The sequence below is a fragment of the Panthera onca genome, chromosome E2 (assembly GCF_046562875.1).
Source record: "Panthera onca isolate mPanOnc1 chromosome E2, mPanOnc1 haplotype 2, whole genome shotgun sequence".
In the NCBI taxonomy this organism is placed as follows: domain Eukaryota; kingdom Metazoa; phylum Chordata; class Mammalia; order Carnivora; family Felidae; genus Panthera; species Panthera onca.
Genome location: NC_138353.1, coordinates 47,044,331 through 47,069,852, shown reverse-complemented (window position 1 = coordinate 47,069,852; position 25,522 = coordinate 47,044,331). Strand labels below are relative to the sequence as shown.

The window sequence follows — 25,522 nt, the reverse complement described above, 5'->3', positions numbered from 1 at the left end:
GAATTAGGGGTGCCTGAGTGGCTAAGTCGGTTAAGTGTCTGACTTCGGCTCAGGTCATGATATCACGGTCCGTGAGTTTGAGCCCTGCGTCAGGTTCTGTGCTGATGGCTCAGATCCTGGAGCCTGCTTCGGATTCTGTGTCTCCCTGTCTCTGCACTTTGCCTACTCGTGCTCTCTCTCTCTCTCTCTCTCTCTCTCAAAAATAAATAAATAAAAATTTAAAAACTCAGAATTTAAGGTCGTACTTCATATATATAGTCCTGCCTTTTTAACTAATATTGTTGATATATTTTTACTTCAGTAAATATGTTTCAAAAAAATTTTAGTGGCTATGTAAAAATCCAGCATAAATATACTATAGTTTGTTTAATAAGCAATATTCTTTGTTCATATAGTTCATTAGTCTAGTTTTTTGATCCTAAAATGTGTTGATAAATATTTTTGTATAAAAGTCTGCATGAATCTGTTTCTTTTTTTAATGTTTATTTATTTTGAGAGAGAGCATGAGAGTGTTTGCATGAGTTGGGGAGAGGCAGAGAGAGAATCCCAAGCAGGCTCTGTGCTGTCAGCTTGAGCCCAAGAAATGTGAGATGGTGACCTGAACTGAAATCAAGTTGGATGCTCATCTGACTCAGGCACCCAGGTGCCCCTTGGGCTGGATAATTTTTTTGTTGTGGGGGGCTGTCCTGTTCATTATAGAATTTTTAGCAGCATTCCTGGATCTTACCCACCAGATGCCAGTAGCATCCCCTCCAATGGTGACAACTTAGAATGTCTCCAGTCATTGCCAGATATCCTTATAGGGGGCAAAATCACTTCCAGTTGAGAACCACTGTAAAATCATAGTTCTAACCAGTTTCATAGTTGCCAGATTCTTTTAGCTGTTTTTTCCAATAGAATATAAGTTCCTTTAAGGGCAAGGATTGTAGGGCTATTGTCTGATGTAGAGATATTCAATAAGTATTTGAATAAATACTCAGTATAATGGATCCAAGGTATTTCATGACATAGAGACCCCATTATAAACTGGGACTTAGGTTAATTATTAAATGTATAAAGGCTTCTGGAGGTAATTTTACAAAAGGAAAACATAGCTGATGTTTTTTATTAGTGGTTTTTGCACAAGCAGACAAATATCCCTAGTGTTTTTCTTTACGTTGGATATCTTCTTTGGTTTGTCTGTTTATTGGTTACTTTGTTAGACCTAGCTTTTGTTTGGATGTTACCTGTTTTGAAGTTCAAGTCCAGAATTAATTGAGAAACATAGGATTTGTGCTTAATATGGAATGCACAATGATATACCCCCTTGTGAGTGGAGGGGAGTGGTTTTACTGACTGTAACTCTTCTGTTCAGTGAAAGTCTTGGTAAATAGCCTTCTGTTGAATTTTAAAGTTTTTTTTTCTTGGACTTTTCACCCCTTTGTATATTTATTTGTACATGAGTAAAATATTAATATTTCTGTACACTAGTTTTTTCCCCAAAGGCTGAGTCAGGAGGATATGAGGAATTGAGGGGAAGAAATTAAAAAAAAAATTTTTTTTAATGTTTATTATTTATTTTTGAGAGAGAATACGAGCAGGGGAGGGGCAGAGAATGAGGGAGACACAGAATCCCAAGCAGGCTCCAGGCTCTGAGCTGTCAGCACAGAAGTGATGTGGGGCTCGAACTCATGAACCATGAGATCATGACCTGAGCCAAAGTTGGACACTTAACTAATTGAGCCACCCGAGTGCCCCAAGGAAAGAATATTTTTGAATTTGGTTCTAAATTTGATAATCTTTTCTCATCACTACCCTGATGAGATTTTTGGGAGAGGTAGGAGGCCTTCCTGCTTAGTTTTTTTTATCAACCTGCTCCTACACCAATATATAATACTCGTTTTAACCATCGCCAGCATCTTTGAGCTGTGCCTTCAAGATATCAAATCCAGTCACTCTGCCCTTACCACTGGTACCTACCCGATTCTAAACTATTTCCATCTCTTGTCTGGACTGTAGTAATAGTCTTCTCCTTAGTCCCTTGCTTCTATTCTTTTTCTCCCTCAGTCAATTCTTCACACAAGCCAAAGAGATCTTTAAGAAATGTGAATCACATTATGTCATTTTGCCTGTGGAAAACCATTCTGGTTTATAGTGTCAGCTGATCTACCTTCTAATTGATGTTAGTTTCTATACTAATTTCAACTTGAAGGTAGTAACTGTGTTTCTTATCTTTTTCCAGGAGGAACAACACAGCATGCTGGGCTCTGGATTTAAAGCTGAGCGTTTACGAGTCAATTTGAGATTAGTCATAAACCGTCTTAAACTATTGGAAAAAAAAAAAAGTGAGTAATGCATGATTTCCTTGTATTTTATTTCCCAGAATACATCACCAGGTTCTAGCACCCTAATAATTTGGCTCTGTTAGGCTACTACTGTGAAGTCTTAGGGATCCCATATCCTTGAAGCTTTAGATATATTACTGCTGCCCTTTGTGACAAGTTAGACTGAATCACTTTGTTGTAGGGAATGGATAACATGACTCCTGAGGTGGAAATTTTTGGCTACACAAACAATAGTCTCACCTAGATAGTGGAGGAAGTTCTAGAGACTAGATGAGTTGGGACTAGATTTGCTAACAGTGAGCTGGGATGTAGAAGAAACACGCACTTCTCTCTGTCGGAGTGGAAGTCTCCTGCAGGGCAGGCGGCTCAGTGTACTGCTACTATGTGACTGGATGCGATTTGTGACTTAGCGGAATTGGCCCAGAAAGCAAGGAAAGAGATTGCTGACTATCTGGCTGCTGGGAAAGATGAACGAGCTCGGATCCGTGTGGAGCACATCATCCGAGAAGACTACCTTGTGGAGGCCATGGAGATCCTGGAGCTCTATTGTGACCTGCTGTTGGCTCGGTTTGGCCTCATCCAGTCTATGAAGTAAGATATTTTGTATTTTTTTTAGAAAATCTACATTTAGGTATGGTTTATAGAAAAAGCTGTACATATTTTATGCATGCAGTTTGATGAGTTTGGACATATGCATACACCCATATACCAGCACCACAATCAAGGTAATAAAATTTGTTTCCTCTAGAAGTCCTTGTGTCCCTCCTCTCCTCTCCCTTTATTGGTAAGAAAACATGACATCAGATCTCTACCCTCTTAACATTTTTTAATTTATTTATTTTTAAGTTAGTATTTTGGTTTTTAATTTTTTTAATTTAATTTATTTATTTTGAGAGAGAGAGAGCAGGGGAGGGGCAGAGAGAAGGAGGGAGAGAATCCAAGTAGACTCTGCATTATCTGCACAGAGCCTGATACGGGGGCTCAGACTCATGAACTGTGAGGTCAAGAGTCGGACGCTTAACTGGCTGAGCCACCCAGGCACCCCTGTTTTTTAATTTTTTAATGTTTGTTTATTTTTGAGAGAGAGCGCGTGCGCATAAGATGGAGAGGGGCAATGAGAGGGAGACATAGAATCCGAAGCAGGCTCCAGGCTCCAAGCTGTCAGCACAGAGCCCAGAGGGGATTTGAACCCACAAACTGTGATATCATGACCTGAGCTGAAGTCGGACGCTTAACTGACTGAGGCACCCAGGTGCCCCATACCCTATTCACATTTTTAAGTGCACAGTACAGTATTGTTAACTATAGGCACAGTGTTGTTCCAGAGGCATCTAGAACTTAATTCATTTTGTGTAAGTGTAATGAAATAATGCATTTTGAAGACCTAAATCAAATCACCTCTTTGAGAAAGGGAATCTGTGAAAGCATTACTTACTACATGTGGGCAACCAGCACTAGGGGACTACTTCACATACCCAAGGACCTTTTTCCTAATGGTTTTGCTGGAAGGCCTGATCTTGATATAGACAATTGTTGAAAAGAAAGGAAGGAATCTGAAATCAAAAGGCCTAAGTTTGAGTCTTGGCTCAACCATTTCCGGATTTTGTGACCTTGGGCTTGTCAGTTAGTTTGAGTTTCCCCACAAGTAAAATAGGAAGCCTAGAGTATTTTATGAGAATCCAGTGAGATTTGTGAAAGAGCTTTCCAGGGCTATCAACTATATGATACAAATGCTAAGGTTTGTTGGTTTGTTTTAAAGAATGTTAAATTTTATTAATTTTTCTTCCTTAATTAGGGAACTAGATTCTGGTCTGGATGCTAAGGTTTGTTGGTTTGTTTTAAAGAATGTTAAATTTTATTAATTTTTCTTCCTTAATTAGGGAACTAGATTCTGGTCTGGCTGAATCTGTGTCTACACTGATATGGGCTGCTCCTCGACTCCAGTCAGAAGTGGCTGAGTTGAAAATAGTGAGTACAACCAGTTTCATTGATGTCTGTAGTTTGTTAAATTGTTAGGTTGGTTAACATAAATCATTTCTGCTTATTTGACAAGATATTTTGTACACTTCTTATGTTGCCTTTGAAACAGGCTTTGTAAATTTGTAAATTTGTCTCTACCTCCTTTTCAGCCCTTATATAATGCAACAGAACAGTCTTTTGCAAACATGAATAATTTTTTTAAAGAGAAAAGTGTTGTGTACCTTCAGTTTTGTCTTATTTTTATTGTAATGTTATTTAAGTATATTCAAATAGGAAAGTTCTTACACAACTGTAAACCAGTTAACATTAATTTAAGGTCACATATTTTGCTTCATTCATTAATTCCACAAATATTTATCAAGTTGATGTTATGAGCTAAGTGGGCACTGAGGGTGCAGCAGTGGGCAAAATATGACAGTAACCCTACTCTTGTAGCTTAGAATCTAGCAGAAGAGATAGACATTAACTAAAAACTTTCACCTCACAACACAGATATAGTACTGACTGCTAGTATTCAAATTCATTTGAGTTGTTACCTGTTTTCTACATCTTTGCCTTTTTGTTTTATTCTGTAGATTGTCTCAGTCTTACCTCCTGACCCATCTTTTTTCTTTTTTCTTTTTTTTTTAAGTTTATTTTTGAGAGTATGTGTGTGGGTGGCAGGGGCAGAGAGAGAATCCCAAGCAGGCTTGCAGTAATAGCCTGAGCCACGAACCACAAGATCATGACCTGAGCCGAAATCAGGAGTCGGACAGTTAACCGACTGTGCCACCCAGATGCCCCTTGAGATTTCCTTGTCTTCTGTGGGTTTTCATTTATTTATTTAAAAAAAAATTTTAACTGTTTATTTTTGAGAGAGGGAGTGGGGGAGGGGCAGAGAGGGAGACACAGAATCTGAAGAAAGCTCCAGACTCTGAGCTGTCAGCACAGAATCCTGTTTTCTACCTCAAGGGTGTAAGCTGGCTGCCAGAATTTCTGAGAACCGTGGGAGGAGGAAGCCAAAGATCTCATTCTTGTCTTATAGAAGACTTAAAATTTTTGTTGTAAGTATCTTTGCTCTCTGCTGTGCGTGGAGTTCAGAGTCCTATTAGTTTAACCTCCCCAGAGAGTAAGCCTCCTGTATTCTATTCCTGTAGGGATGGTAGTCCTAGAGTTTTGTTGGTAGAGGAATGGGAGAGTAGAGGCAACAGGTTCTTCTTTTTGTCTTTTCTTTTTTCTTTTTCTGTTTTCTTTTTAAGTAAGCTCTACGTCTGTCATGGGGCTTGAACTCACGACCCTGAGATCAAGAGTCACATGCTGTACCAGCTGAGGCAGCCAGGCAGTTGCTTCTTATATAGACTTTTAACTTTTTTAGTCTCTGTCTCTCTTTTTTCTTTTTCTTTTCTTTTTTCTTTTTAAGTAATCTCTGTACCCAACGTGGGGCTTGAACTCATGATCAAGAGTTGCATGTTCCTCCAACTGAGCCACCCAGGAACCCCAACCCGGGGTTAAAACCTCGTTTTAACCTCTTCTATACTTTTCCTTTATATCAAGATTTATTCAAGATGAAACAGATTTATATGTTTGTTTGTTTTTTAATGAACTCATTAAAAACTAGAAGAAAACTAGGCAGATTTAAAAAGATAATCTCATAGTGGAAAAGGCCACAAAAGCCATGAACAAAGTGATTACGTTAATATAATAAAAAATTTCTGCATAGTATAAAGCAACCAAGAGCATTATCAAAACACAAAGGACTAAATTACATCATAAATACCGGGTCTATATATTGAACAATGAGTGCCTCCTCACTGAGCTCTCAGGTGTTGGGACCACTCTGGTTCGATGCCAGTCATTTCCTGCCTGGACTATTACAGTAACTTCTTGAATCTTCTTTCTATACCTACTTTGGTTTCCTTTAGTCTCTTCACCATTATGTCAGAACAGCTTAGGGTTCTGTTCAAAACACAGGTCTGATCCTGTCACTACCTCTTGCTTTAAAGCCCTTTAGTAGCTGTTGTTCTTGTGATAGAAACAAAATTCCTAATATGACCTATATGATTCTACATTTTCTGGCCCCCACATGCCTTTCTTACTTCATTTCCTATGGCACTCCTCCCTTGGGCTCAACACTTAACTTTATTTCAGCTTGAGGATTGGCCCTGTTTTTCCACCAGAGGGCTTTGCACATGCTGTTACTTTGCCTTGGTGGCATTTATTACAGCTGCATTTGTATCTTTGTATGATTGAGTAATGACTATTTTCCTCAGAGATTATAAGCCTCTATAAGAACAGTGTCTGTTTTTGTTCATTGTGTTTATAGCATATATCATAATGTCTGTAATAGAATTTGGCACATAGTTACAGCTCAGTGGATGGCTGGATAAACAAGTACGAATATGTACCCCTTAAGGCTTTATAGACCCTGGTTGTTTTGAATTCTTGTAGTAGAAAGAAGCATGTTTACTATTGTTAGGAGGAAGCTTGAAGTAGTTTTTAGGAATGGTTTCCACTTTTATTTACTGTTTTGCCTTTTTTTTTTTTCTTTTTTTTTTTCTCTCTGTAGGTTGCTGATCAGCTCTGTGCCAAGTATAGCAAGGAATATGGCAAGTTATGTAGGACCAACCAGATTGGAACTGTGAATGACAGGGTAATGAACATACTTGTTAAACATGATGCAGTAGACAGGGATGTGGGCATGTTATGCTATTGCCTGTGTTGATTCTCGTGGGTCCTGCTATATGGCTGAGTTAATCTAGGGTTGCATATTTTCATAGGGTGAGAGGCTTTCTGGCTGGCAGTGTCGTCAGCTCCTTACTCCGTCCCTAAACTTCTGATTGTGAGGCCCTCCCACCCCCATCCTTTGTGCCTCTTGTGATTTGTGGATATAGAAGCGAGGAGAGAAGTGGATGAATTCAAATGTGGATGGCGGTGGTATCAGTCTTAGCAACACCTGGGTTGTGTGTAACCAGAGAACATGAAAGAGGCATGGTTTTGCAATATGTCTCGTGACTGAAAAAAGAAATCATGTAACTAGTCTGAACCCCTTTTTTCTCAATTTACATATAAAATAAGAGGAACAAAGTTTAAAAGTGAGACAAGTTTGGTTTAAGGCTAGTTGGCATAGATGTTAATCCTGGGTGTTTTACTTATAGCTAATGCACAAACTGAGTGTGGAAGCCCCACCCAAGATCCTGGTGGAGAGATATCTGATTGAAATTGCCAAGAACTATAATGTGCCCTATGAGCCCGACTCTGTGGTCATGGTGAGTTTAGAGTCTTTCAGAGTACAAAGGGAAATGAGTCTTTGGATATCATTTTCTTTAAAAATAACCATATTCTTTTCATTAAAGTTTGTGTGTGGGAGTTTAAGCCTTTCTCTGCTTGGGTAACAATAAATATGCCTGCAAAGAGTATTTTAAGGATCAGATGAGATGAATGATGAAAGCACTTTGAAAAGGTACAGACCTTGATACAAATACAAAATGGCATTGTTGGTTTTCAATGAATTTCACTGAATTGAAGCAAGAAAGGATCCTGAAAGATTTATTGGGTGCCTGCCCTGTGCCAGACAGTACACAGAAATACAGAGATAAAAACAAGGTCACTGTCCTAAAGAGGCTTATAGTGTAAGGACGGCAGATGTACAAATAATAATCACTCAGTTAAGGTTGGTGGGGTGTAGTGTGTGGTTTAGTATGCTGTTTAGACAACCTCCCCCCCCCATCCCAAATACACTTCAGGATAAAAGCATTTATCCTCCCAGCTCTTGAGAATATTGGTGACTGGTGCTCATACACAGCTGAGTGCTCCTCCAGCAGTGGCTCTCAGAAGAAAGCTGCTTCATCCAAAGTCTTTCCTTAGGGGCAGCCTGTAGTTAGTAACTGGGATTTTAGACTCTGCCCCATCTGAGGGCACCTGCTGCAGACCCATCCCAGCTCCAGAGCTCCCTAAGGAATTGACTGAGCAGTTGCTATGACTACATGGCAGCCCAGCTTTTCCCTTTGCCCAGCCCTGCTTCCTTCACTCCCCACAAGTCTTTATCCCAAGAGACTACCCCAGTAAACTTCCTCCATGCTGACCTGCATCTCTGAGTCTACTTCTGGGGGACCTGGCCTGCAATGTGGGTTAATGATAAAGGTTTCTCTCTTCTTCTCAGGCAGAAGCTCCTCCTGGTGTAGAGACCGATCTTATTGATGTTGGATTCACAGATGATGTGAAGAAAGGGGGCCCTGGAAGAGGAGGAGGGGGTGGTTTTGCAGCACCAGTTGGTGGACCTGACGGAACAGTGCCAGTGCCTATGCCTATGCCCATGCCCTCTCCAAGTACTCCTTTTTCCTACCCACTTCCAAAGGGACCAGTAAGTATACATATAAGCGTGGATATAAACTCTAGAAAATGTCACAGAAGAAGAGACACATTGGCTGTATGAATACACACAAAAGTTGTAGGTTGTCAAGATTGAGCAGTAAGAACATTTGGTATTAGTGATCATATTGTGGAAAAAAATACCGGGATTTGGAAAAAGTCTTTTGGTTTGTCTATAGTTAATGATGTGGGAAAATACAGAGAGATGGTGTTAAAGAAACTTTTTCCTATAGGTTTACTGGTAAATACCTTTGGGACCTTTTGCAGCCATACTAGTTTTTTCCAAAAATGAATACTGCTTATTACCAGGTGGAAAAACCTCTTTTGTAGACATTTTGTAGACAAGGTCATTACTAGTAATAGAGTTTGATTATAATCTTTCCTTGTCAACATGGAAGCGGTTAATTTAGTAATTTGAAAACTAGCCTTTGGCTATAGATCTTTGAAGATCTAGAATTCTTCTAGGCATTTTTTTCTCTTTTTTGGCTCTTGAATATATGTATATATTCAATATATATCTTGAATATACACTGAATATATGTATATCTCCCTTACCATATAACAAACCTCAGAAAACTCAAATTGGGGCCGTGTCTCTGATGTTACCTTTCTCCTCTTGCAGTCGGATTTCAATGGATTGCCAATGGGGACTTACCAGGCTTTTCCCAATATTCATCCACCTCAGATACCAGCAACTCCCCCATCGTATGAATCTGTAAGTGGTTGAGCCTCTTTTGTAAGCAGCAGGAGAGTGACTCCCATGAAGAGAGAGCAAAATAATGGCCACAGGGAAGGCAAAGTTTTGATCAATTCCTGGTACCATCATTGCTCTTGCTTTGGATTCTTGTGTTGCTTTAACATTACCCTGGAAGTTGGGTGGTGGCGGCCGCAGCAACATCATCATTGGTGGCAATGCTTTGTCTGCAATTAAGCCAGGAATCAGGAAGGAGCTGAAGGTCTCTTAGAAAGTTCACGTAGGGCACTTGCCTAGTTTTTTTGGAGTAGGGCAGAGAATTGTTTTGAGTTGGTATAGTCCTGCTGTTGGAATATCATAATTAAAATACCGGTTTTAGGAATTCAACACTGTGTAAAGGAATAGTGGCCAGATTTTTGTCTTAAATAGAAGTGTCATTAGTAAATTTCAGCTGATATTACTAATTTTACATTTTAGTTTTGTAGGTAAAACTTATTATAAATATAATCATTCCTTGAATTGTTGGTGGTTGCACAGCTTTGATTCCAAATTAGAGGGCTCCTTTTCTGCCAGCTTTGTTTCCTCAGCTAGTATGTGCCTTTTGAGACCTATTTCCTTCCATCTGATGAATTACAGAGAAAACAAATTGATATGGCGTTTGCTGGGAGATCCTCCTGTTCCTGAACTTGTTTAGTGTTCTTTCCTTTGGTTTTCCCCTTGGGCTTGGGTTTTTCTTAAGTTTGGTCTTGCATGCATTGAAGCATTGCCCACAGCTGTTTCTAGGAATGAGGTAGAAGATCTTCAGTATTTGAGGACTTGGTTCTTGGAGAGATGAATTCAGTGGGTTAGTGCTTTCTCTCTGCACAGAAGGTGAAGGTATCAAAGAGAGGTGTTATGGTGTGGTAAGAATTTCCTTTTTCTCTGCTTGGTGGTTTAGAGTTTAATGTGGTATCTGTCTAGCTGGAAGATCAGAAAAGAGTACAGGGGGTGGAGGGGCAGTTTGTTTGGAGTGGTTCTGTTGCTTCTGCTTAGCTTTTGGAAAACACAGGGGCTTATACCAATCTCAGTACTTTCTCTCTAGTAATGCCTTTGCTTTCTCCCTTGGTAACAGTATTTGTGTTTCAGGTTGATGACGTTAATGCTGATAAGAATGTCTCTTCTGCACAGATTGTTGGTGAGTGTGAGTCAGAAACCCTCAGTGCTGAACCTTTTTGCTGTTTTCTCATTACTGCTTCCACCTCAGAGAAACTTTTCATGTCCATGGCATTTTACCCACATGCCCTGTCCTTTCCCTGAGTGTAGTATGACAAAAATAGAACTCAGGATTTCCCTTGTCCATAAAGAAAATACCTTTCTGGCCCCAGAGAATCTTCAAGTTCCTTGTTTCTGTTGGTGGTATTATTCTTTCAACCTCAAGTTCTTGATGTTCTTGCTGCTTCAACTTTCATTGTACTAGAAGTATCAAAATTATTTGTATTTATATAAATACATGTTTATATTAACAAACTTGGGCATTAATGAGGGGGCAGTAGATAAAACCATAGTGAATAGCTCAGTGACTTTTCACAGAGCAAGCATGCTGTGTGGCCATCCACTCAGAAAATAAAACACTACTAGCACTTCAGAAACCCAGGGTGGGGGGATGCTTTTAAAATTTGGGGATGGTTGTTTTGTTGAGGTATAATTAACATAGAAAAAAATACACAGAAGTATATATTTTGATGAGTTTTGATTTTACGTAACAGTGACTTCAGTCAAGGTGTAGAAAGTTTCCATCACCCCAGAAAGTTCTCTTATGTTCCTTCCCAGTCCATTCTACCCTGGAGGCAAATACTGTTCTTATTTTCTAAAACTATAGTTTAGGTTCACCTTTTCTAGAACTTAGATACAAATGGAAAGGGGGATGATTTTAACTTGTAAAATACAGAATGGAAGAGTGGAAATTCTGATTCTGTTACATCAAACAATGTAGACATTAATATTCCTTATAAAATTTTTCTTCCCCTAATCCTTAAAGAGTGGCTCATTCCAACAGAATTTTAGTGCCACCCCTTGGACTTTGTTGTTACGGGAGCAGACCTTTGTGAAAGGGCACAGTCTAAGAGAATGCATTGTGTACCTGGTTTCGTGTACCACACCTGGAATTTCTCTTAATCTTTCTTCTTACCATAGGAAAGTAAAACAGGATTCAATTGTATTAAGGGAATGTAGATCTTAATTGTACTGAAAATTTTGTTGATCTTTAATCATATTTTTCTTCTGTGTTTTGATAGTTACATTGTTTTTGCCAAAGGGGATTGTGGGCTTTGAGGATGTGAGCCCCTTCTCTGGCGTTTGTAACACTGGGCTCCTTACCCTTATTTAATTAGGTCCTGGGCCCAAGCCGGAAGCCCCCGCAAAGCCCCCTTCCAGACCTGTGGACACCTGCGACAACTTTGTACTACCAGAGTTGCCGTCTGTGCCAGACACGCTACCGACTGCATCTGCTGGTGCCAACACCTCAGCATCTGAGGACATTGACTTTGATGATCTTTCCCGGAGATTTGAAGAGTTAAAAAAGAAAACCTAGATCTCTTAAGCCAGGCAACCTCCAGGCTCTGGGATTTGAGAAGGCACTGTTTCTCCTTGTAACAAAGAATCTCCGTGCAATTCTTTTTCATCTCTTACCATCACTGAGCACACTTTTCCTTTGGGCTCTCTTCCTGCTCTAAATTCTGCTGCTTTCCAGTTCTCTGTTGCTCTTAAGAGACTAACAATTAGAGTCAACGAGGCCAGAGCAGCCTTGGCAACCTTGCTTGTTCGTCTCCTTTGAGTGTGATCCCAGGTTCACCCATCACCTGTCCTGTCCCTCCGCAGGGAAAAGGTGAAAGCATTGTAAGGAGAGCTGCCAAAGATGGCTGGACACGGAGGACATTACTTCATGAAGTCTCTCTCAGTCCTGTGCTGAAGTTCTAGATTTAGAAACAAACCCCTCTGTACAGAGGGATTTGTGGTGAGCAAGAATCAAGACAAAAAGGTGTGATATGAATGGGAAGAGAGACTGATGCTGGAAGCCTCTTTAACAGTTCTTGGAAGCTGGGTCCTCTCATTGGCATATACACTACTTCTTGCTGCAGGGCATTGTTCTACCTGGATCCAGTTGCAAAGTTTATTTGGAAAGTTGAAGGCTTCTCTTAGTTCTGCTGGATTCTCAGGGAGCCCTCCGTGGCCTTTTGCTTTGAGTGCTGTGTTCTCCTTTTACCAGAGGGCAACACTGCATAAATTCCTGTTTTTCCCCATAGCATGTTCTGTTGGATTGCATTTACTGGCAAATGGCGGACAGGTCACATGTTGGGCAGAAGTCACCATTCAAGGCTAAGGTGGGCTTCCAGGTGCCTTAATAGAAGTACTCAAATCTCTTGGGTAGTGAGCTGGAATGCCTACAGGAGAAGAAGGGTTCTTGTTTTCATTTGAAAACTTTATGATTAAGAGAACCTTTAAAGACTGATTTCAGAAAATTTTTTGGTGCCCATAAAAAACGTGGCTGTAGTTCACTACTTTTTCCTAGATGGATGAGACTATTACTATTGTAACTTAATGTGCTCCTTTTCCCTGTAGATAAGGCTGTCCTTCCCCAGAGGGATGGTTTTGGGATCAGAAGGTAGGACTCTGGCTTATGTGTAGTGTAATGTATATACTTGTTTCAAGCAACTTTAGTGTTTTTGATTGGTTTGTATCTATCTCATAGCTCAGTAGCTGATAATAAAGTTAAAAATTCTGTGCCTTGCTGAATTTGGTTTGGTCAAACGATGAGGTGCACATACGGATTTTAGTGGAGATTATTTTAAGCAGTGACCCATCCTGGGCACAAGCCAGACCTTAACTCTTTGGTTCCCTGGGTCATGGGGATGCCTGCAGCAGCGAGGAGCCCATTTCAATCTGTGTGTGTGTGTGTGTTTTAATGTTTATTTTTGCAAGAGAGTGAGCAGAGGAAGGGCAGAGAAGGAGACAGAATCCTAAGCAGGTTCCACACTATCAGCACAGAGCCCGATGTGGGGCTTGAACCCATGAATCATGAGATCATAATCTGAGCCGAAATCAAGAGTCAGACGCTTAACTGACTGAGCCTCGCAGGCGCCCCTCAACTTCTGTATTTAAGCCTAGATAGCATTTGTGAATTTGCTTGGTTACTCCTCTGGGACAGGGCTCTCCATTACCCAAACCTCATGCATTTATCTTTAAAATAAGCTGCTGTCAGGGCGCCTAGGTGGCTCAGTCAGTCAAGCGTCTGACTTCAGCTCAGGTTATGATCTCACCGTTAGTGGGTTCTAATCCCTGTTGGGCTCTGTGCTGACAGCTCAGAGCCAGGAGCCTGCTTCGGATTCTGTGTCTCCCTCTTCATTGCCCCTACCCCACTTGTGCTCTGTCTCTCTCAAAAATAAACATTAAAAAAAAAAGTAAGCTGCTGTGAGCCCACTTGTGATTCATTTGTATTTCCGACAGCCATACTGAAACATTGGTGATGAGTGTTTTTTTACTTGTTGTTTGGCAGCAGAGCTGGATTATTCTGTATCACTCTTACAGGGTTAACCCTTTCCTGACCGTGATCTATAAACAGAAGAACTTGCAGCCACGGGGGATTTTGATTCCTCAGTGATTTACAAAATTAACAGTGCATTATATATAAACATTGGTAATTTTCTAAACTGTGCCATGCAAAGATAAGTAATAATATGCTAAGTAGTAATAAGCCAGGGTGGGAATGAACATGATTAAGATAGTTCATTTTTTGAAACTCCACTGTTAATGCCCATTGCTATCATGACCATTTGCTCATGTGTTCTGGTGCCGCTGGATTCCTAGCAAACTCTCTGCAGCACCATCTGTGAATGCACCTTCTTTTAGAGTCTGTTCAAAGACAAAAGGAGAAGAGTGGGTGGAGAGAAAAAGTACCACAAGATACCAAAAAAAAGTATGAATAGTAATACTGGAAATTTCCTTTTATGATTTACTGTCAGGCATTGGAGTGTTTCTGCTAAATAGCGGAGGACCAGGTGTTTATAGGACAGTGGATATAGAACATAATACAGTCTTGGTAAACTGGGTTTCCTATAAAAATGGTTGGCAGAGACCAATAAAGGGAATATGCTAATAGTGTGCATTATGTCCACCTAGGAGCAGCAACAGTTGAGCTTTTCCAATGCTAGAAGAATCATGACATTTATATTTCAGTTACTGAGTCAGAGAGTTACCTACCTTAAGGGACTTTCTTTACCAAAGGCCATGAGGATGACAAACAAAAAGGTTAATGATCACAAGTACTATCAAGATGACACTGGTGAGGATCAGAAAAGAACCCAGGATTGGCTCTAAAACAACAACCTGGAAAGAGACAATAAAATTTTGAGTTTAAAGATTGTCAGTTTAATTTCTACTTTAAAAATGTAAGTTATATGCTTATGTTTGGGATATAGTCACATAAAATATTTGGTGGAAACTTGGAGAAGCAAAATTATTAAAAAGGAAAATACTTTTGAGTGGACAGAAGAGAAAGAATGATAGACTGGGTGGGTATAAAAATAATTGACTTCAGTGTTTTCACAGGTAAACAGGTGAGTCACAATAGCAGTATAATTCAAAACCCATGTGAGTTTTGGCAGTTCTGGAAAATATAAACATGGAGGTTTGAAAGAGTAGCAAAAGGTTATATCAGAAATCCTGAAAACTGTCTCTGCCGTTCTATGACCTCTACTTTAAACACAGGAGCATTCTAATAAAATTTAACAGGTTAACCATAAAAACTGGCTTTTTAGTCTTTTTTTTTCTTTTTATTTATTTAGAAAATCCCAAGCCAGGCTCAAACTCATGAACTGTGAGATCATGACCTGAGCCAAAATCAAGAGTTGGATGCTTAACTGACTGAGCCACTGAGGTGCCCCTAAGTTGGTTGTTTTTTTAAGTGTTATCTTTAAAAGTGTAATTGCTGAGTTTTGCCTGTCTTTTCAGCATAAAGACATCTCTCAAATACAGGGTTACTAGAGTGGTTTCCATAACAGCATTTTAATTTACATGTTCATTTTAACAAATGATGCACTTTTTCCCTTGATATTTTGGCTCATTCACTGTTGCCACTAGGGTACCGTTAAAAAAACCAAACAGCCCAACAACTTAGAGGGTGAATGTTTATAATAAATACCACTGTGATGGAAATCTGTATGACCAAATATATCCTAGTAACAATACATCATCCACTTAAAAGTGCTTAATTATAGCTACTCTATCTAGGTCATCAAGTAACTTGAGACAATCTCAGATTGTGCTGTAAGACTTTGCCCAATAAGTACACTCCATTTTCCCTTCACATTGTATATGATTATGATTAAAGCAGAAAAAGAGTTAAGTCAAAAAGGAGGTGTTAGCAAAAGCTTATTGTTGTGATTGTTACTTCCTTAAGAGCTTTAGTAAATAAAGTGTTCCAAGAGTGATGGCTTCATTCACTAATTTGAATTGTCGTTTTTTTCTGTCCTAATCAAATCTATATATGCTAGGGCTACAAATCCTCATCTAGGTTTCCTTGTTCTATCTTTTTTAAGTAGGCTCCGCACCCAATGTGGGACTTAAACTCCTCACCCTGAGATCACGAGTCACATGCTCTACTGACTGAGCCAGCCAGGCGCCCCCCTACTTTATTTTTTATACTTTTTATACTGAATAGAAGAGACTTGTGTTGGTAGTTCTTAGGGGGAGAATACAAGCTGTCTGAAATGAGCATTTATTAACTATAAACAAATACTGCAGTTCTTTCTGGAATTATACCTGCCGAATTTTCTTAAAAGTATACTTCATTGTATACCTCAAAGGGCCATTGAGACAGAAACAGCAAATAATGTTAATCTGGGTAGGTTATGAGAGTATAAATTGAGGCCTAGTGTCCTGGCAATAAGTCTAAGAATACAAGAAATGAGGAAAGTGGGACTAGGTGCTTGAAAAGGGCACATTTCTGAAAGTAACAGCCACTCAGATTGTATTCATAGATAGCACCATAAAATGGAAAGGCAAAGGATCTACTCTCCCTTTTCCAGTGTGCAGTGGTGCAGAAAGGGCTGCTTTTTTTGTAAGCAATTCTCCCCTTAAGTGTAAAAAACCAAATAGAATCCTGCGGGAAAACTGTGATGGGGTTTTTTACCTCCTTGTGATGAGAGATTCCCATGTTGAGACCAACAGCAGTCACTGCTGAGCTGAAAAAAGTTTGGTAGTCCCAGATGCTCCATCCAAACAGCAGGTTAAACTGGAAAGGACAAAGACCAGTCAGGAGAAGGTAGACAGTAATGAAGCTGGTTTCAGTTCTTTCCCTCCTGAGGTGCTTGATAAGGAGGCCAACACAGAACCAAAGAGAATGGAAATGAAAGAAATGCTTTAGTGGCCATTCAAATCACTATGCCTAAAAGAAACCCTCCCCCACCAACACACACACACACACACACACACACATTTCCTTTTTAATTACGTAGTGTTTTCATCAATTAATTTGATCTTCACATCAACCTGTGAGCTAAATTTTAGATGAGACAAATTTCTGCATTTAAGTCTCACTACTAGTTAAGTATGGAACTATAAAAGATTTCTTCACTCTTTTCTCCAGAACTTATTGCTAACTTGAACTGATGGTTTCTCATACAGTGCTTTTTCAGGGAGGCAATGTGATTCCAAGGCCAGCACAGCTTTTAGGAAAAGGCAGTGGGAACGAGGGCTTACAGCAATGGCATAGCCTGTCAGCAGGATCAGGATGAACAGCAGGAAGCTGTCCCAGGCTTTGCTGGGTGCTCTGACGACCTGCAGCCTGGGGTTAGGATCCAGCAGGTTCCACAGCTGAACAGTTGCCAGTAGAACCAGGAAGCCCATGAGGTGAACGACTGCTGAGTTTACTTTTATTGCCTCATGGAAGCTGATGAACCTGTACCCAGCAAGGCTGACAGTCACTCAGGTGAAGTGTATGCTATCCACTTCTCCAGCTGAAGTGTAGCATCTCTGCAAGTCCTACTGGGTCAAACACTTGTTGATGTCAGAACTCTTCTTTTCAGTGTCGCCTCTGGTACTTGTGGATGTGAGAGCACTGGCAAAAGGCCATGTATTTGGTTGGGAGATCTCCAGAAGCCCTGAAGTGCAACCCCTAGGAGATTACTCCAAATTCATCCTGCAAATCAAGGCCAGCCTCATCCACTGCTCCGGTTTGAGTTAAATCTCTCCTCAAAAGGAGAGGAGTTAGCCTAAGGAGATGTGCCCTTATGCTACTCTGTTTTCTGTAGGATAATTAATAGGTTTAACAGTGCTGAAAGTAGAAAGATGATAGGTAAACTAGACGGAAGGGTGTTACATGAGAAATGCATTCACAATCTTGTATTGCAACTTGGAAAGACCCCATAGAGCAAGTTGGTGTCTGATCACAAACTGTTCCAGTGTCTAAGACCTAGGCAGTGCCATACAGCAAGATGGACCTCAACTGTCAACACGATTTAACTGCACAGACACACTCCCTGCATAAACAACCCTCTGTAAGTCTGACCTGGAACATTGCTTCATTACACAGATCAACAATCCAGACTAGTGACCACTGAAAAAGTCAAGTACCACATGGCAATACTTGGCCTGGGAAATAGATGCTCCTCCCCATGGGAAAGACCAGAGAAGGTGCCCAAAGGGGCACCAGATGTCTCTTAAGTAATGGACAAGCTAATGCATGAACATCCCTACCCAGAAAGCAACCCTCTTTGGATTTAAAAAATGCACTGTGTTGCAGTTTTATTTAAAGCATGATCATTTGTCATGCCTTAGGCTTTATTCTTTGGTCAGGGTGCAAAATATAACTAATTCCAGGTCCTTGCTGTGTGAAATTTGAATGTATTATCCTTGACAAACACATACCTAAGTATTAGGAAGACAGAGGACATTTTCAATATGATTGGCAGTATAAATGGTTTCTTGTTAACTGTCTTCTCAGCTGTGGACATTAGTCGGAGTTCTGTTTTTAACTCTGGTATACAAATATAGGTCTGATAGAGCAGTGGAGGAGGAAAGGGAGTTTGAAAGGATACTTGTGAGTAATCAGGAAACTTTGGACGTTGACTAGGAATAGGCTTTGCTCCTTAGTCTCCTTCTTACCTGTTACGGTCATAGTGGTATTGTGCTACGTTTTTCTTATGCAGAGAAGTAAGCTTCATGTCAAGACCCAGGATGACAGCTAATGAGGCTTATGCTCGTGTCCAGGATGTTTCTTTTCCTAGTGAAGAACCGCCACCTCTGCTGTTTCAGCCAATGACCCTAAACACAGACGCCACAGTCACTACTGCTTGCCTTAAAGATTAGCCAGGTCTCTCCCTAACGAAGTATTTTAATACTGGCAAAACACTAAGCTGAGCACTTGTCAAATCTAACTTGAACACACTGGGTTATGGTCTTGGTCTGCTCTGTAGTAACTCAGAGCCGCTGCTTACAGAAAAGTTCACCTTTTCCACTACAACTTTCATTGGATACATTATTTCATTTTTGTTGTTTACATTTAAAAAAGTTTCCAAATTCGTTTTCAGGCCTGAAAATAAGACAGGTATTGGCTTATGACAGATTCTCTTTTGGTGCAGTTACCTGTACTTTTGAATACTTGCTCTATTTATTCATATTTTCAATTCTTGCTATTACCTTATATAGGGATAATGCAACTGTACACAAAAAATATTCCTTCTAGAGATTAATCCCTTAGCTCTTGAAAACTGGAAGAGCTACTTGGTGGAAAGCCAGTCACCTTTTAACTGAATTCAGGCTCTGGAAAGGACCAAAGTCATAGCCCTAATTCTAATAATAGCTCATTGTAGAGCTCCCCTGATAACATCTGGAAACTTCAAGAATCTTTTACATCTAACACTTTAAGTTCACCTGTACGAAGGCGTAGTAACAGACTAGGAGATAACAGAGGACTTGTGAGATAACAGACCAAAGTCCTTCTTGGATGCGTCCAGCCTCAGAGAGGTGAAGAAGGCACCTGAGAACAAAGAATACCTGGAGTCAAGAGTCCTTAAAGCTTGTGCCCTCTTCCTTTCAAACTTGTCTTTGAAATCAGTGCAACGATTCCTGGATTATCTGTTACAAATGTTCCTGAATCTCTACATTTTACTTGGTATTTCCTCTAGAGCTGTCACTGGATATTAGCTGAGATCATGCATGTGTCGGAGAAATGTGCTGGCTGCACTATCAATAGAGTGAATGGGTATATTGGTGACCCGACCATGAGGGCAGTGTCTGACTTCACAGCTATTAAAGGTGTTATCCTTGCCAAGCCGGAACAGGTGCAGAGACACACTGACTAGTTGTACTCTTGCAATATGATGTTTGGAAGAGAACTGACGACCGTGATGTAAAGTGTGGGGAGAAGGGAAAGCTACTTAAAATACACGTTCCGAAATCAGTATGCTTTGAGCCATTTCAAATTTACTAAGTGTAAAGCACTAATATCCCATGAATACTAATAGTATCCTGTGAACACTCAGATGTTTCTATGATACACTAAAAAGCCTCAGATTCCACCCAGGACAGTGAGACTGTTGTGTATAAAATCATGACAGGTCTTGTGACTATAAACTTTCATAAGGCCCCAAAATATTAGAATTAAGTTGTGTCCCTTAGTAGAAAGTACATTTAAAAATAAAAGGAATTCCACTTCACAGAGTTACCTCGTAAGACTGGGACTTTCCCATGTTTACCCCTTTTTATTATTATTTTTTTAATTTTAATTTTTTGGGTAGTTACTACTAATGAAAAATCCTATGAAGACCCACAGGAAGCCTTCACGCTTCATCTAGAAATAAATATAGAAGTCTAAAATTCCTGATTAAACACCTGATAGTAAATGGAAGGATACCGGGGGGCAAATTCTGGGGAAGATAAAGAGAAAATGAAGCTTGATGAGGACAGACTTCCTGTTAAACGTAGGGGAACTGAACATACTAGTTTCCCTCTAATCTCATAAAAAGGCCACTACAGTAATAGTGAAGGCATAAAGAACAACCCAAAGAAAAAGAGGAGGGTAGAGACAGCAACAAACTGCTGGAAGCTGGACAACAGAAGGATGACACTGAAAGCAGAGTCAAGAAAGCTGAAACCTAAATCAGCTGTGTAAAAACCCAGAAGCAAGCCTAGAAAGGAAAATTACAGGCATCAGATACTTTTGAAGGTAATGTCAGGTGGAACTGAAAATACAAGAATTGATTGCAAGATCCCAGATTTCCTTCCTCATCATTTGCAACAAGGTATTAGCTACCCAATCCTGCCTTCCACCACCCTAAAATTAAAGGTTTATTTCCTACTGATGTTGAACTAGAGAGAATCTGAAGTCAGGGGCACCAGGTATGATCTACTAGAAAAGAATTAAGAGAAAGTTTTTATACCGCTTGGTGAGATGCTTCCCAGGCCCCTTTCTCCACAGGCTCTGAGAGGTCCAACAAGCCTATATCCTCAAGGCAGGAGTTTGGAGGGTCCCTCTATGTGAAAACTGTCCCATAGACCTAGATAACAGTTGACAAGCTCTTTCCATGTGCAAATAACTTCTAAATAGCATTTATTTGCTTTTTACTGTCCCCCTCTTCAATATGAAAAGCTGGCCACATGTTTGAACCTCTTACACTGAAAACTGGAGATCAAAACAAAACAACAAATCAAAAAATAAAAGCTTGGCAGCTCTTTCTGCCCAAGGGTCCTCCTGTCTCTGTACTTTAGTAAAATCACTATATAAATAAATAAAGCTCAGAGGCATCAGAGAAAGGGAGCAGGGGAGGAAAAGGAAACAACAAACCCTGTAACATCCTCACAGTTCAGAGGATACTGCATCCATAAAAGAACAGGACACTATGAAAAAAAACAAACAAGGGCAAACAATTCTTGAAATATAAAGATGAATGCTTCAGTTCTAAACCATTTCCAAACCATTTATTGAATTAGTTCCCAGAAACTAGAAGAAAAAAGATGGAAAAGCAAAACCAAGAAAATCAAAGGATCAGTCTGGTCACTCCAATGTCAAAATGCCAGGAATACCAGAAAAAGAAAAGAGAAAAATAGAGAAGAAATTAATAGAAGTCTGTAAGAAAATTTCTCAGAGCTTAAGGACACATTTCCAGATTAAAAGACTCACCTTGAAGAGAGAAAATTCTAAAAACTTTTGAGAGCTGGGGGCATCAAACATCATTATACATCTTAACAACAACCTGAGAAGCTAGAAAGCAATGGAGCTATAATTTTCAAATTCTGTGAAGACAACTGTTTCCAGAATTGTTAGCAATCAAATGTTATGGCAGAATAACATTTTGAGACATGGAAGGCTTCAAAAAATTAACTACTTTTGCACACTTTTTACTAATTTTGCACCCTTGCAGTAATTTCCTGGATGATGTGCTCTAGCTTAAATGATAAAGTACAGCAGCAGAGGAAAAATGGGATCCAGGAGAAAGATCCAGCAGAGGAGAGAGGTCAAGGTAATCCTTAGGGAGATTCCAGGGTGAGTGCTATAATGCAGACCTAGAAAATAACCAATCTTTACTGTACCAAAAGGATGGAGGGCCCTAGAGAGGTCCTTGTATCTGTTAAAGGTTAAAATGAAGGTTACTTGACACTTTTTGAACAGAATGAGATTTTTACTTTTGGAGGAGTTTGGAGATGACTCAGTGATAGATCCATGCAAAACCAAATGGAAAAAAAAAGGGGGAGGTAATTATAAACTCTAAGGAAAAAGATGTAGAAGAAAAGAAATTTAACTAATATGTTACATGGCTCATCTTTGAAAAATCATTTGTATAGTCACAATTTAATATTTATTTTCATTATTACTATATTGGGATAAGGAAAGAGAAAAGGTGTGTATGTGTGTGTTAGGGATATGCATCGGATATAAGAAAGTTAAATGTTCATCAGTAGAGGAAAAAAGAAATAGATAATACCTACAACTAAAAATTCATGAAATCGTTAATCATGTTAATTTTTAAATTTCAAAGAACCAGTTTAAAAAGCTGGAAGGAGCTGTCTCTGGGAAGGGCCATGAGGTGGGGAGGAAGAGAGGACTGCTAGTTTTTGCCTTGAACTAGTTGACTTTTAATAACTTTAACTTTTTTTGTTTAATGTTTTTATTTAGTTTTGAAGGAGAGAGCACGAGTGGGGAAAGAGACAGCATGAGCGGCTCTGAGCTGTCAGCACAGAGCCCGACGCACGGCTCGAACTCACGAACTGTGAGATCATGATCTGAGCTGAAGTCAGACGCTCAACCAACTGAGCCACCCAGGTGCCCTGATAACTTTGTCTTTTAATGGTATGAAGAAACTGAGCCTTCTCCTGTGATACGCAGGTCAGAGAGAGAGGGGAGAAGAGGTCTTCATACCCATGTTGTTGGACTCCAAAATCAGGGTCCCTGCACACAACAGGTTCACATTAGCAGTGAAGACCACAAATTGCACAAAGAGGCTTTTGGTGCAATGGTCAAGCCAGTGGCTCTGTTCAAGATGCCGCAGAGCTCTGGGAAGACGGAGAAGCACGCTACCAGCTACCTTCTCCATTCAACCCTGCAAAGGAGAAAAATGCCCTGGCATCTCCAATATCACCTTCGTACCAGTGTAGTATGCAAAGCTACATCTCCAAATCTAGTTTACCTATTAAATACTATTACTAATGTTCAAACTTTCACTAGTGTTAGTTAACACTAATATAAACTTAGCTACAAAGATGAAGGTTTTCATAATAGTATTCACACCAAACTTCAATGTTCAAGAAAACATATTTGGCATTTAACATCTAGGGTAGAATTAATTTTACGTCAACCACCTATTACTCTACTCCTACTTCTAAATGTTAAGTGCTAATCTTAACAGCTATTCAGGTTTGAGAGGGGTGGAAATGTCATTATTTGGTTGGCATCGTTGTTGTTTTGTTTAATTTTAGAGAGAAGAGAGAGCAGGGGAGAGAGAGACTCTTAAGCAGGGAGTGTGGAGCCTGACACAGGTATGGATCCCATGACTTTGGATTCATGACCTGAACTTTGGATTCATGCCCTGAATCAGATGCTCAACTGACTGAGCCACCCAGGCACCCCAGCATCATTCTTTTTGAGTAAATTCTTGCTGTAAATTTAAATGAAGAGATATTTTAAGCTTTTTCATACATAATGAAAGATTTTTATCACATACACATATAAAACCATTCTACAAATCTCTGGCAATTTAACTTTGAATCTTGGATGATTATGGTTCATAAAGGGCAATGATGCCTCTTAAATTTGAAGATTATAGTTTGCCTAAACTAGAGATACCTGAATTGAAATTGGTAGGTGTTTTTCCAGATGAGAAAAAAAAAAAATGAGTTTGGGAAAACTGCCAAACCAAAACATACCTACAGTTTGAGGTTGAACAAGGAATTTTCCAACTAAAAGATACATTTCCTTAAAGTCTAAAAAGTATTTACAAGTGTAGGAGACAACAGAGTAGCATTATAGTGGCTGTAGAAATTACTCAAATGGGTCCTTAATTCCTAATTGCCCTAAGAATGGACAAAAGTGCACATCTTGCTCACCTGGCTGCAGTACTGGAACTTCTTCCAAGTCTCGCAACATACCCTCCTCCTGAGTAAATGGCAAATTCCCCTTGGATAGGATAGCCACCCAGTATCTCTTGATCCTGATAACGCCAAATGCTGTCTGACTTTGTGATGTTCGTATCAGGGGAGCCCCCGTTGACTCCACAGTTCTCTGTATCCTCCTGATCTTGTGAGATGGCTTCACTTGTTCTTGGGGAGATACTCCAGTTGGGAGAAGTATGGCACCAGGAACGTGAATGTGATGAAGCAGAACATTGCCCAAAAGAAAGGAGTTCCCATCAGTAATAAATCCTAATGAAAGAGTACAAGAAACTGTTTTTAAAAATACTTCAAATTAGTAACAGAAAATGCCCTTTTTTGCTATTTTAAAAAACAGAATTTGGAATTTCTGCTAATGCAACCGGACAAGAAGATGACTGAAAGCCGTCAGTAAGATGGTGAAACAGGAGGCCCTCTGCTTGCGTCTGCTCTTAGCAACAATAATTTGGCAACCATTCTCAGAAAAAAAAGTATGTTTGTGGGAGCCTTGGGATCCAAAGGTAGGGAGTTGTGAAACCCCAGTGGAGTCCAAGACTGACAAAAGGCCATTCTGAGAAGGCAGGTGCGTGCCCAGGTGGCTGACTCACAAACTGTGGTCCTGACGACAGACTCAGAAATAGCTTTGTCCCCCTATGCACTTGGCTACAGCACCTTTCAGTCTTGGTCCTGCCACCAGCACCATGCACCAGGAGACTCCTGCCTGTGTGTTGGATAATAGGCCTGCAGACCTCAGTCCTGACCGTGGACCATGAAACAGCTTGTGACCCAGTGCCAGTCCCTCTCAGCCACAGTTCAAAGGTTCCTGGAGACAAACTCACCAAACTCACTGGAATGGCCCTCAACTAGACTCCAGCCCCTCCTGGCTATAGAACATGAGCAGTCCTGCCAGTCCAGAGACCTGCTGGGGGACACACCCGTTAATGCTCCTGGAGACAAGCCTAGCAACCATGTCTGAGTTTAGATCCTGAAACTTCCTTCTAACTTGGCTCCAGGCCATCCCAGCCATTGTCAGGAAGCCGTCCCGCCCACTGTGGGATCGGGTGGGGGACACACTCATCCATCCCTCCAGAACCAGGTCTGTAGACACTGGTCCTGGCTGTGGATCCTGAAGAGCCCTGGGAGGTGGTTCCAGTCCTTCTCAGCCACAGTCCAGGGCCCATCTCACCTGCCCAGGGACCCAGCAGGAGCCCTTCCAGGAATCTGGTGGGAGCCACACTCATTCTTGCACCTGATAATAGGCTTGCTATATGCCAACTCTGAAGCAGACCCTTGTCCCAGTGCTAGTCCTAGTGAACAAGGTTCTGGAGTAAGTCCTGTTCACCCAGAGACCAGATAGAATCCACACCCACCTAAGCCTCTGGTAACAGGCCCACAAATTGTGGACCCCATTGCAGATGTAACAATAACCACAAGACATGGCTCCATCCCAACTCAACTGAGATTCTGGAGGTAATCTCATTAGCCTTGGGAAACGACAGAAGAAGGTCTTTACTTGTCAAAAACAGTCTGGAAAGACTGGAAAATGTGTTTGCTCTTTCAA

At 40.3% G+C, this 25,522-nt stretch overlaps 2 protein-coding genes across 5 annotated transcripts in view; one reads left to right on the top strand and one right to left on the bottom strand.

The window, feature by feature from the left end:
* Positions 1-13,754, top strand: part of IST1 (IST1 factor associated with ESCRT-III) — a 38,375-nt gene extending 24,621 nt beyond the window's left edge. For 2 of the 4 annotated variants that reach the window (XM_078438943.2, XM_078438942.1), the window contains exons 2-10: positions 2,222-2,324; positions 2,735-2,915; positions 4,205-4,292; positions 6,850-6,933; positions 7,439-7,549; positions 8,443-8,643; positions 9,274-9,366; positions 10,471-10,519; positions 11,715-13,754. In XM_078438943.2, the coding sequence (XP_078295069.1) occupies positions 2,237-2,324; positions 2,735-2,915; positions 4,205-4,292; positions 6,850-6,933; positions 7,439-7,549; positions 8,443-8,643; positions 9,274-9,366; positions 10,471-10,519; positions 11,715-11,914 (1,095 nt within the window). In that variant the 5' untranslated portion in view covers positions 2,222-2,236 and the 3' untranslated portion in view covers positions 11,915-13,754. Of the gene's footprint in view, positions 1-2,221; positions 2,325-2,734; positions 2,916-4,204; positions 4,293-6,849; positions 6,934-7,438; positions 7,550-8,442; positions 8,644-9,273; positions 9,374-10,456; positions 10,520-11,714 lie in introns of those variants that run through there. The other 2 variants (XM_060650261.2, XM_060650259.2) reach the window with 2 other exon arrangements.
* A 403-nt stretch (positions 13,755-14,157) lies between these two features.
* The window catches only part of PKD1L3 (polycystin 1 like 3, transient receptor potential channel interacting), an 80,142-nt gene continuing 68,777 nt past the window's right edge, over positions 14,158-25,522 (bottom strand). Inside the window, 12 exon segments of the mRNA XM_081791423.1 lie at positions 14,158-14,232; positions 14,337-14,433; positions 14,581-14,619; positions 14,621-14,706; positions 16,511-16,612; positions 17,080-17,278; positions 18,484-18,561; positions 18,563-18,642; positions 19,252-19,316; positions 19,319-19,357; positions 22,736-22,869; positions 23,920-24,132. Coding sequence (XP_081647549.1) covers positions 14,158-14,232; positions 14,337-14,433; positions 14,581-14,619; positions 14,621-14,706; positions 16,511-16,612; positions 17,080-17,278; positions 18,484-18,561; positions 18,563-18,642; positions 19,252-19,316; positions 19,319-19,357; positions 22,736-22,869; positions 23,920-24,132 — 1,207 coding nt within the window.